The following is a 13,148-nucleotide window of genomic DNA, read 5'->3' on the forward strand; positions in this document are numbered from 1 at the left end:
TAAAGATTGAAATTAACCTTCTTCATAAATCATTTTATAATATATTTGATAGGAGTTTTAATATAATTTTGTTAATTGACTTTGCACTTTACCAGTAATTCTGATAGTTTGTGTATTTCATGATAAGAGGAAACAGACAAATGTTTTTTCTATCCGTAAGTTTTTCATTTAAAGCTGCCAAAGGTTGCCGATTGAGCCTCCTACAGAAAAATGCTTATCTTTTTTAAGCTTTACCGAGGAAAAATGCTTATCTTTTTTAAGCTTTACCGAGGAAAAATGCTTATCTTTTTTAAGCTTTACGGAGGATACTTCAAGAAAAATTAACTGCCTTAATTTTATAAGCACACCTGCTTTTTTTTGCATGCTCACTGTGTAATGCACACATGCATGTGGCTACAGCCTTATTAATTAACAGCTTTAGCTGGAGGAGTCTGAACTTGATCTTACCACCGCTGAGTTTTTATTTGATTATCTATAGAGTTGGTTTTTAACCCTTATCCTGCTAAATTTCTATAATGAACTTGTCCATCTTTCAATCTGGACAGTACCATTAACTGTTAAAAGGGGTGCTTACCAAAAAGAAACTGACTGAATGGCAAACAGTGCAGATCATAATCAGACTGCATGAATATGTAGGCTGAACATGATCAACACTGGTCTTAAAGGCAGAATTAATTTTGTCTAGCATGATAAGTTTTGTTCGTTTGTTTTGGGTTTAATGCCGTTTTTCAACAGTATTTCAGTCATGTAACGGCAGCCAGTTAACCTAGCCAGTGTTCCTGGATTCTGTACCAGTACAAACCTGTTTTCCACATGTAACTGCCAACTTCCCCACATGAATTATCAGAGGTGGAGGATGCACGATAAGGGTTAAGGCACTGCAACACATATGTCAAATAACATCGGAACAACATTTCATTTGATCGTGAAATGAAACAAAACACATATGTATTTAGGTAACAAAAACATCAGGTGTGTACACAGAAATAATGCAAACAATTGCTTTGTGTAAAAAAGAGTAATTCAAAGTTTGGTTTCAAGATTTGTTGAATCTAAAATATCATAAAGAAGGGTACAGATGATAAAGATAAAATGTAACACATACTCATCCCTCATTTTGTCAAATAAGTCTTTCACAGCTGCCACATGAGTAGAGGAACAGCTATCATATGTTGTCATACACGTGTCCATCTGTGTACTATAACTAGATAATGTATAAGACATTATAGTGAGAACATAATAAAACAAGACCTAATTTTAACCTGTTTCAGGATTACAAGTTGCAACTCTACCAGTAAACTTGTCATTTAATATAACATTGTGACATCATACGACTTTCATTTCACTTACAATAAAATATAGTAAAACTAGAGCTGCTTTTGAGAAAAGCGCATGTCTCCCACAACTGTCTAATCATCAGTGAATAGTTATTTATCTGAGTCAACCATGCACCAATGATTTAGAGTGCAGTAACTGGCATCAACCATGCACCAATGACTTAGGAGTGCGGATACTGGCACCTGTGTACAGAGCGATTTTGGTTAATTACAAAAGTGCATTCTTTTATTTGCTCTGCTTAAACATAGCTTTTTCTTTACACAGAAATAAAAACATAAAAATCATCTGAAAATTTTACAATATTTCAAAATTATAGTTTTAAAACTTACTCCTGACAGATAGCTTGTTTCCTGTCAACTGGCAGGTATGGAGCAAATGTAAATAGCATTCCATGGGTCAGAATACATTTGGCTGCAAATGCTGGTGAACACCCATCTTCTGCAAGAAATAACAATCGTTTAAAAGAGATTTTTATTTTTGAGTTTAGTTCCATTTTTCTCAACAGTATTTCAATTTCAGTAAAACACCAGTCACTCAATGTCACAAGGAGATGAGCAAACTGTTCGAGTTATCCTGGACTGAGTGATCCAATACAGAAAATATAAGGAAAATGGCCACGGATCCTCAATTCTGCAATGATGCTTGAGTCATCTATACTCCACTAAGTGACATTAACTGTATGTAACTGCAGGCAGCTAGTCTAAACCAGTGTTCCTGGATTCTATACCAATACTTATGGGTTCTTCTTAAGTGACTAACAATTTCTCCACATTAATCAAAGGTGCAGAATGAATGATTTAAGACATAATGTCTTCTATCAAATCATCATGGAGAACATATGCCTCATCCAAGAAAGGAACTCACAACCCCATGATTCATAGATCTGAACCTTCCCTATTGATCTTAGTGGGCAGGCTTCATTTAAGTGAGTGTACAGTCAGAAATCAGATTTTTTTATACAGAAATCACAAGATGATCTCAAATACAGAGGTAGAAACACTATAAATTATTTAAACAAGAGCTGTCCGTAAGACAGCCAAGCTCGACTATTCGAAATATTGACCCAGAAGCAGGAAAATATTACCCAAAAAAGTTAAATATCAAAAGAGTTTTAAGTTCAAAAGGGGGAATAATTTGACCAAAATGCATATCAGTTATGGGACTTACTGCTATCAACTAGATTTATAACCCTGAAGGCACATGAGAAGTTTCAATTCAATATCTGCATTAGTTTTGGAGATAGAAACTTGCATGTAAAACTTTAACCAGAATTTTCAAAGTCCAAAAGGGGGCATAATTTGCCCAAAATACATGTCAGAGTTATGGGACTTGATCCAGTGAGGTTAGTAATTGATCTAGAAAAAGAAAAAATAAGTTTCAAATCTATATGCCTTTTAGTAATAACTGTATGTACTTGCACGCAAAACTTTAACCAGAATTTGCTAAGTCCAAAAGGGGGCATAATTTGGCCAAAATGAAGGTCAGAGTTATGGGACTTGATCCTATCAACTAGTTTTATAACCCCGAAGACACATGTGAAGTTTCAAATCAATATCTGCATTAGTTTTGGAGATAATAACTTGCATGTAAAACTTTAACCAAAATTTTCTAAGTCTAAAAGGGGGCATAATTTGCTCAAAAAACATGTCAGAGTTATGGGACTTGACCCAGTGAGGTTGGTAATTGATCAAGAAAAAGAAAAAATAAGTTTTAAATCTATATGCCTTTTAGAAATAGTTGTATGTACTTGCACGCAAAACTTTAACCAGAATTTTCTAAGTCTAAAAGGGGGCATAATTTGGCCAAAATGAAAGTCAGAGTTATGGCACTTGCTGCTATCAACTAGTTTTATAACCCCGAAGACACATGTGAAGTTTCAAATCAATATCTGCATTAGTTTTGGAGATAGTAACTTGCATGTAAAACTTTAACCAAAATTTTCTAAGTCTAAAAGGGGGCATAATTTGCTCAAAAAACATGTCAGAGTTATGGGACTTGACCCAGTGAGGTTGGTAATTGATCTAGAAAAAGAAAAAATAAGTTTTAAATCTATATGCCTTTTAGAAATAGTTGTATGTACTTGCACGCAAAACTTTAACCAGAATTTTCTAAGTCCAAAAGGGGGCATAATTTGGCCAAAATGGAAGTCAGAGTTATGGCACTTGCTGCTATCAACTAGTTTTATAACCCCGAAGACACATGTGAAGTTTCAAATCAATATCTGCATTAGTTTTGGAGATAGTAACTTGCATGTAAAACTTTAACCAAAATTTTCTAAGTCCAAAAGGGGGCATAATTTGCTCAAAATACATGTCAGAGTTATGGGACTTGACCCAGAGAGGTTGGTAATTGACCTAGAAAAAGAAGAAATAAGTTTCAAAGCTAAATGCCTTTCATTGATGGCTGTATGTACTTGCATGCAAAAACTTAACCAAGGTGTGACGCCGACGCCGACGCCGACGCTGACGCCGACGCCAGGGTGAGTAGAATAGCTAGACTATTCTTCGAATAGTCGAGCTAAAAACCAAACAAGACAAATATTAAATATTTGTCTTTGGACAATGGTGCACCAATTTCCTCTCACTGTACGGTCAAATGTTACTTGTTAACAATGCAAGTAAACTTTCAAAGGGAGGATAAAAGAAACCTTCTGGTGCATAACTGCACATGCTGAATAATAATCCTAAAATGTTTCATGACTATAGGTCTTTTAGGCATATTTTTGACTGTCAAGGGCCACAACTCTAGTCTTAGTGAGTAAAATTCCAAAGAAAACCCAAAGTACACAACTTTTAATGCTAAATAACAATCCTTTGATGTTTCACTACTCTAGGTCAAAAACTTGAGATATGCATGACAAAAATCTGGATGGATGGATGGATGGACAGACTGGCAGACAGACAAGGATAAATTTGAGTAACTACCATACTGCATGAAGGTTTTAGAACTCCACCAGTCACTGTATTTTTATATTCTATATACATTTATTATAAAGTACCTCCTTACTAAATAGGCTTGGAGTTGTGTCCCTTTAAAAGAAACTAAAAAGTAATTTTTCTCACCAGTTGGAATAACCTCTTCTGAAATGAAAAAAAAAAAATGTAACAATGAAGGCAATGAAGAAAATTTTGATTCCATTAAACAAGAAACAGCACATGCATAGAATAATGCAAAGTTATTTGATTACAGCTTAACCCTTACTCTGCTAAATTTCTATAATGAACATGTCAATCTTTCAATTTGGACAGCACCATTAACTGTTAAAAGGGGCGCTTACAATTAAGATACTGACTGAATGGCGAACAGTGCAGATCTTGATCAGACTGCATGGATGTGCGGGCTGATCAAGATCTACACTGGCCGCAAAGGCAGAATCAATCGTGTCCAGCATGATAAGGTTAAATCAAACTAAATTCAACTGTGACATCATTTTTTCATCCTGTAAAGTTTTACATAAAAAAATTACCCTGAGACAGGGATACTTTAGAATACTTTGAATATATGGCTAATGCAACTATTTAACCTTTAGCCTGCTGGCAGCAATTATTCTGCCTTTGCAACCAGTGCAGACCAAGGTCAGCCTGCACTGCACTGTTCGCTATTCAGTCAGTAAATTTTAAGTAAATACCCCTTCAAATACTAAATGGTATTGCCCAAATTGAATTATGGACCAGTCTATTGTAGAAATATAGCAGGCTAAAGGTTAATTACTAAGGTGCCCTTTTGTCAGTATCAGCTTCCTGTTGCAAGTAATACTAATACCGGGTATAAAATATTATTATAAATAACCATGTTTTCTTTTAAGGTGATGTAAAATGCTTTAGGAAATTTTGTTTTCAAAAATCTTCTAAGCTTTGTATCTGTTTTACTATATTCAAAAAGTATATAAATGTATACATTTTTGGAAAAAGGAAATGAATTATTTCTCAATTTTTGCAAGTTTCAAATTCTAGCTCACCTGGTTTTTGGCATGTTTCATTTAAAACTCTCAATTTCTCAATATGTGCAGCCATCATGCGATTGTCAATGGGTGAAGCTGCTTTTGTCATGACACACTGCAGTAGGGCCTTGAAGCTTGTACACATTGTCTCCAAAGTGAACTGTAAATAAGTATCAATTGAAGAAAAATCACAAGTGGCTGTTTTTTAATTGTAAAATCAAACACAACCCTGACCAATAAACCAATTACCTACATGCTTTTTGAGTAAAGAGCAAAAAAGTTTATCATTAATTTTTGTGAGATTTAACAAGATTTTATTCTATGTTCCTGTGAGCTTCAGAACTGGTCCATTTCATAATCTTTGATAATATATCATAAACATGTTTTAATGATATACATTACATATTAAATATTTAGAACTAAAGAATTTTTCTAAGTTCAGACTTACAATACAGCAAAAATTTCAAGCATATATTGCCTGAAATGCTTGTTTTTAAAAATATGAAATTTCTTAAATCTTCCTGATATTCATTGTCCCTAGCAGAAAATTGCACTTGACATTTCATTAGGAGAGTGTGGCTTACAGAAATTTGTAAAAAATATGATTTGTATTTCACATATAAATACCAGATGTAAGAATTCAAAATCTGTAAGTGAAACCCGATTCAATAATTTACCTGTTTCTGGATTCTGTATTGCACTAGTGAAATCAAATTCCATAATTTACATGTGCCTGGATTCTTTTCACCAGCCAAAATCAGATTCCATAACTTACCTGTGTCTGGATTCTGTATTGCACTAGGTGAAATCAGATTCCATAATTTACCTGTGTCTGGATTCTGTATTGCACTAGGTGAAATCAGATTCCATAATTTACCTGTGCCTGGATTCTGTATTGCACTAGGTGAAATCAGATTCCATAACTTACCTGTGTCTGGATTCTGTATTGCACTAAGTGAAGTCAGATTCCATAACTTACCCGTGTCTGGATTCTGTATTGCACTAGGTGAAATCAGATTCCTTAATTTACCCGTGCCTGGATTCTGTATTGCACTAGGTGAAATCAGATTCCATAATATACCTGTGCCTGGATTCTGTATTGCACTAGGTGAAATCAGATTCCATAATTTACCTGTGCCTGGATTCTGTATTGCACTAGGTGAAATCAGATTCCATAATTTACCTGTGTCTGGATTATGTATAGCACTAGTGAAATTAAGATTCCATAGTTCACCTGTGGCTGGATTCTGTTCACTAGGTGAAATCAGATTCCTTAATTTACCTGTGTCTTGATTTTGTATTGCACTAGTGAAATCTGATTCCATAATTTACATGTGCCTGGATTCTGTATTGCACAAGGTGAAATCAGATTCCATAATTTACCTGTGTCTGGATTTTGTATTGCACTAGTGAAATCAGATTCCATAATTCACCTGTGCCTGGATTCTGTATTGCACTAGGAGAAATCAGATTCCATAATTTACCTGTGCCTGGATTCTGTATTGCACTAGTGAAATCAGATTCCATAATTTACCACTGCCTTGATTCTGTACTGCACTAGGCGAAATCAGATACCATAGTATACTTGTGCCTGGACTACTTTCATCAATATCTATAATAAATAGTCCTTTGTTTCAATGGCGTTCATACTCGATCAATACATAGTTCTTTGTTTCCAAGGAATTTACAGCCCTATTAGCTTCAATTAATATAGAAGGTAAACTGAACTAACAGAAGCTCGAGTCTGGATTTATTTGGCTTTCATGGTTTCCACCAGGCCATATCACATTCAGAGCTTGTACACCTCAATGATGCACACCTGTGATCCACGAGAGTCATATACAACATCCCAATTCAAACTATTGTTACAGTAAACTTCTATATCCCCCTGCCTTTTTATTTTTGCACTGGCACAAAATGAACTGTAAAACAATTGTTTTATTCAATGTTTAATACTCACATCTGTCATGATGTCTTTAATGCATGCACTCCAGGGATGGTCAGGCATTTCCACAGTCATAGATTCAACACAAGTGGTTCCAGCCAGAAAGCCTGCTTCAACTACAGTGTACGGAGGAGTCAAGCAGCCATATACATCCTCCTGAATGTTGTTTTTGACATCACCAGCAGCCCTGAAAACAAGAGCTGTCTCATGACAGCGCGCTCGACTATTCGAAGAATTGATTGAAGAATAGGGTCAAAATATTTCCACGGATATTCAGACAAAAGAAATAAATAGATTAGACAAACAATGTTCCTGTATTTTTTTGATTTCGATAAGTCTTGCACTAAATGACAATATATGAGCCAATTTCAAAGTCCAAAAATAGCCATAATTCAGTCAAAATAGTTATGTACTCTTGTCTACAGATGGAAATCATAATGATAAACAAGTGTTCAAAGTTTAAAAGCCATATGTCAAATAGTTTTGACAAAACATGGACTTGTATGAAAACAGAACCAATTTTAAAGTCCAAAAACTGCCATAATTCAGCCAAAATAGATGACAGAGTTTTGTTCTCTTTCCTACAGATAGAGACTATTATACTAAACAAGTGATAAAAGTTTCAAAGCCATATGTCAAACACTACAAAAAATATGAACTGGTACGAAAAACTTAATCAAGATTTCTAAGTCAAAAGGGGCCAAAATTCAGCCAAAATCCTTGATGGGGTTATGTACTCTTGCGTATAACTGGACATGGTGATAGTAAACAGGTGCTGAAAGTTTCAAAGCTTTATCTCAAAAGACTTTGTCAAAATATGAACTGGTACGAAATATTAACCCAGATTTCTAAGTCAAAAAGGGCCATAATTCAGCCAAAATCCTTGATGGAGTTATGTGCTCTTGCCTACAACTGGACATGGTGATGGTAAACAAGTGTTGAAAGTTTCAAAGCTTTATCTCAAAAGACTTTGTCTAAATATGAACTGGTACGAAAAACTTAACCAAGATTTTTAAGTCAAAAGGGGCCATAATTCAGCCAAAATCCCTGATGGAGTTATGTACTCTTGCCTATAACTGGCCATGGTGATGGTAAACAAGTGTTGAAAGTTTCAAAGCTTTATCTTAAAAGACTTTGTCAAAATGTGGACTGGTACGAAAAACTTAACCAAGGTGTGACGCCGACGCCGACGCCGTGGTGAGTAGGATAGCTCTACTCATTCTTCGAATAGTCAAGCTAAAAATAACAGGACAATATGAGACCTCCTTTACATATTCCTATTCTAATTCAATTTGGCATCTTCAGTGATGCTGTAAACAGCCTGTATTGTGAGCTATATGGCCACAATTTTCCCCACAACACCTTTGATATCATTTTGAGACAACACTTGAGCCGCGCCATGAGAAAACCAACATAGTGCATTTGCGACCAGCATGGATCCAGACCAGACTGCGCATGGATTGATATTCCATGTTTCATTTGTTTAATAATGTTAAATACCGCTTGTGTTTCATCCATTATATTTATTAAGTAGAAATGAGCCATGCCATGTGAAAACCGACACAGTGCGTTTCTGACCAGCATGAATCGATCTATGCTGTTCGCTTTCAATATTTATTTATTTGGGTTTTACAGTGCACCAACACAGTATAGGTTACATGGCGCCAAACAGGACTACAAATTATGGTTCCACATCTCATTTACATCGAAATAAAAACATGAGGTATGGAATCAAAATGTTCGCTTTCAAAGCCTATTGCAGTTAGAGAAGCTGGACTCTGATCTCTATGCTGAGTGAAAAGTGACAAGATTGTTTTCTGAGACTAGGTATCAAGAATCAATTTCACAGTGGCATTGAATGCCATAATAATTTGCATTTCAGCAATAATATGAAAAAGGCTAGCAAAGTTTTTAGTACAGACAACATTCACATGAAGGATGTTCGAATGAAAACTTGAAGCAAATTGTATTCAGATAAGGTTGTATGTCTGAACATATTTGAATCCATTTCTTCAACTAGAATGTGTCTGTAGGACACAGGGTGTGCCCCCACTGGTACATTTGTCACAAATAAGTGGAAATAATTCAAATATTTTCAGTCTTAATGGGGTATAGCCTCAACAAACATTTTATGAAAAGGATTCATTAATACAGGCCATATACTTTTGAGATATGAGCATAACAAACAAAAAATCCCCTATTTTGGCTATTTCAAGGGCCATAACTCTGTAATAAGTACAAAGACTCTCAAGAAGAATGCCAAGTGTTAAAGGTCACATCATAATAAAGACTCAAGCAAGAATTCATGAATTTATATCAAATAATTTTTGTGCTATGCAAATAATTCAGTGAAATGTGCATTTTTTAACTATTTCAGGGGCCATAACTTAAAAAATAGGGGGTGGGGCCAGCCAAAAAATAAAATGTGTGCAGGTTTATATCATGATAAAGACTCATGCAAGTTTTCAACCATTTATATTAAACCTTTCTTGTGCTAGGTGCATCACAAGGTGAAAATGTGCAGTTTTGGCTATTTCAGGGGCCATATCTCTAAAAATAGGGAGTGGAGGCAGACAAAAAATAAGAGGTGCGCAAGTCCATATCATGATTAAGACTCATGCAAGGTTTAGTGGGTGGGGGTGGGGTTGGGGGGGTGGGCACAAAAAGTGTATGTGGAGTTGAACACACCAAGTTTCTTCACTGCGCTTATGGCCTATTTTGTGAAATTTCTAAATGGCCATAATTCTAGAAAAAATAGCCACAGAGAAAAGTCCATCATTTATGGTCATCTTCACAACAAGGTCCATCATCTGTAAATCTTTTAAGCATATCCTTTAAATAGTGTTTGTGGTGTTGGACACCCAACATTTTTTTCTATATATTCTATATAGCAAAACTATCAAAGTTCCATAACAGTTACTGCATTAAAAATAGTCAAAGCAGAAGTTCCTTCCTTTATGGTCATCTGCACAGCAAGCTTGTTTATCTGTGAAAGTTTGAAGCAAATCCGTCTAATAGTATGGAAGGAGTTGGACACAAGAATTTAGGACGGACGGCTGGACATACGGACAGTAGCAACACTATATGCCTCCCACATAAATGTCAGATGCATAAAAAGGTCTCACAAAAATAAAATGGCAAGAAAATGATAAGAAACATGTAACATACATGCAATCCTCAGGATTATCTCCATATATGAACTCCATACTAGTAGCAGCAGCCTTTGTTAAGTCACACGTATTCCATTCATAATCACATGGGTTTGGATCAAAGTCAGCTTTAATTTCTGTTTCTGCTGGGCAGTCGTTTAGTGCACCTAATGCGTCCATTAGTTCTGTCTTGTTTTCGGACTCGTCACACATGCTCGCATAATACATTACACATGCTTTCTGATTTTTATTCCCTCTGTAACAATATCAAGAACTGTCATTTTATAACTGTAAAATTACAATTAAAAAAATTTACTTTTACAAAAATTCATATTCCAATACAGTTAAAACTGTTTGTACAGGATATCCTTTGGAAATGAAAACAGTGGTCTTTGTTGACAGTAGATCGCTCAATACAGGTACATTTATACTATTTATGGAAAGTGAAACTAGTGACCGCCAAAGTTAATTTTTTTTTTTTTTTTTTTTCAGTTTTACCAAAGTTTTCATGAAATGATGTTCTAATATGATATCTAAGATATCCAGAAAGTTTTATAACAATTCATCAACAAATTAAAACTTTTTTGTAGTCAAAATTTTAAAATGTTAAAATTACAACGGAAAAGATACATCAACATTTGTTCACTAAACAATTCAGTATTCCCAGTGGTGTTCTCTCCAGAGATGTTGCAATGTACTTATCAAAGCTTTAGTATACATATATATATATATAAAAAACTCACAAGCATTTCTTGTCACTGTTATCAAACTCTTCTGCAATATAATCACAATCAGCTGCTTTGTCTAAATCACACACTTGCTTTTTCTTTTCTGCCTCGCACACAACTTTTGAGAGGTCCTCAACGCACATGTCATTTGGTATAACACCTCGCAATGTCTTTAATGAACTTGCAATGGCAGATTTCTGGCTGTTGTCACATTCTGGTAACATTTTAAGTACACAGCCTGTAGTTCTTTCAATGTGACTGGAAATTAAGAGCAGTGAACCAATTAGAGATGACAGAGTAAAAGTTTGTCAGAAAAATACCATGTGCTCATTTACTTTAGAAATGTATGTTTCTCTTTTCTCAAGAAAGTTTTTGGTTTCTGCACTATAATCTTAGTTATGAAAACCCAACTACATGAAAGCTACAATCAGGGGTCGTGGGTTCGAGCCCCAATGGGGTCACGACCATGACTTCTCATATGACACCAGTACTGGATTTTCCAGGAAGCAGACTCGAGAGTGGTTCCAGTAAGCTTGAAGCTTTCATCACAATCGAGCTAAAACAAATTAGTATAAACTTACTACATGACAGTTCTGTGCATAGATGTTTAAAAGAAAAAAATGTATAGATCAAAATGCAGCTATGCCATGACACCAGGTATTCAAAATTTTCACAGACAATGATATTTGTCAATATGGCCACTTCTTTTTGGGTCGAAATAAGCACAAAAGTTTTGGTAACAAAATTAAAATACAGTCTGCTTTCAGCAATCCAGCAGTGCAAAATACAACTACACCTATCACTGATGGTGATGAATGTACCCCCTGCACGCACTGACACAGTACACTGCAATTTGATGTACACAAGACTGCATAATTATGTGGACTGTATGTATATAGACTCTATGTATATAGTAAAGTAACAAAAAACAAAGTCCCATAACTCTGCAGAATATTTTTCTGAAAGAAACTAACATGCACCATGCACAAGTAAGGTTGGTACTGATCACTTGTGTAAAGTTTCATTAAATTGTGTGCAATGGTTCGGGAGGTTTACTAAGGTGCGCACAAGACTGCCTATGTAGACTCTATGTCTAAAGCAACAAAGTCCAAAAACTCGGTAGAATATTTATCTAAGAGAACGTAACATGCACCATGCACAACTAGGGTTGATACTGATCACCTGTGTGAAGTTTCATTAAATTTTGTGCATGGGTTCTGGAGTTTTGGTGTACAATATATTGAATATACAGACTGTATGTATATAGTATATTAACAAAAAACAAAGTCCCATAACTACGCAGAAATTTCTTCTGAAAGAATCTAACATGCACAACTAGGGTTACTACTGATCACTTGTGTTGAGTTTCATTAAACTGTGTGCATGGGTTCAGGAGATTAGGCGCGCACAAGACTGCATATGCAGACTATGTATATAGCATATTAACAAAAAACAAAATTCCGTAACTGCAGAATTTTTTTTCTGAAAAAAAAAAAAAAAACATGCACAAGTAGGGTTACTACTGATCACTTGTTTCAACTTTCATTAAATTGTGTGCATGGGTTCAGGAGACTAGGCGCACACAAGACTGCATATGCAGACTGTATGTATATATTATATTAACAGAAACAACAAAGTCCTGTAACTGTGCAGAGCTTTTTTTCTGAAAGAATTTAACATGCACAACTAGGGTTACTACTGATCACTTGTGTTAAGTTTCATTAAATTGTGTGCATGTGTTTAGGAAATCAGGCGCGCACAAAACTGCATATGCAGACTGTATGTATATAGCATATTAACAAACAAGAGGGCCAAGATGGCCCTATGTCACTCACCTGAGAAACACACCATAATACACCATAACAGTGTAAACACAGACCTAGTGATTGCATGGAAAAAAATATTCTGACCAAGTATTAAAATTGGAGCAAACACAAGTATTTCTTTTATTTGACCTAGTGACCTAGTTTTTGACCCCAGATGACCCATAATATGTGGTAAATATGTCAGTCTCAAAAACAAGAGGGCCATGATGGCCCTGTATCGCT

General features: G+C 35.3%; 1 protein-coding gene across 2 annotated transcripts in view; it reads right to left on the minus strand.

Annotated features, from left to right (window-relative positions):
- The window catches only part of LOC123547340 (uncharacterized), a 125,049-nt gene that overhangs the window by 105,339 nt on the left and 6,562 nt on the right, over positions 1 to 13,148 (minus strand). For both annotated transcript variants that reach the window (XM_053551627.1, XM_053551626.1), the window contains exons 4-10: positions 11,116 to 11,358; positions 10,392 to 10,628; positions 7,239 to 7,410; positions 5,297 to 5,438; positions 4,401 to 4,418; positions 1,668 to 1,776; positions 1,106 to 1,204 (exon numbers count right to left, since the gene is read on the minus strand). In XM_053551627.1, the coding sequence (XP_053407602.1) occupies positions 1,106 to 1,204; positions 1,668 to 1,776; positions 4,401 to 4,418; positions 5,297 to 5,438; positions 7,239 to 7,410; positions 10,392 to 10,628; positions 11,116 to 11,358 (1,020 nt within the window). The remainder of the gene's footprint in view (positions 1 to 1,105; positions 1,205 to 1,667; positions 1,777 to 4,400; positions 4,419 to 5,296; positions 5,439 to 7,238; positions 7,411 to 10,391; positions 10,629 to 11,115; positions 11,359 to 13,148) is intronic.

This window comes from Mercenaria mercenaria, chromosome 9 (genome assembly GCF_021730395.1).
Source record: "Mercenaria mercenaria strain notata chromosome 9, MADL_Memer_1, whole genome shotgun sequence".
In the NCBI taxonomy this organism is placed as follows: Eukaryota; Metazoa; Mollusca; class Bivalvia; order Venerida; family Veneridae; genus Mercenaria; species Mercenaria mercenaria.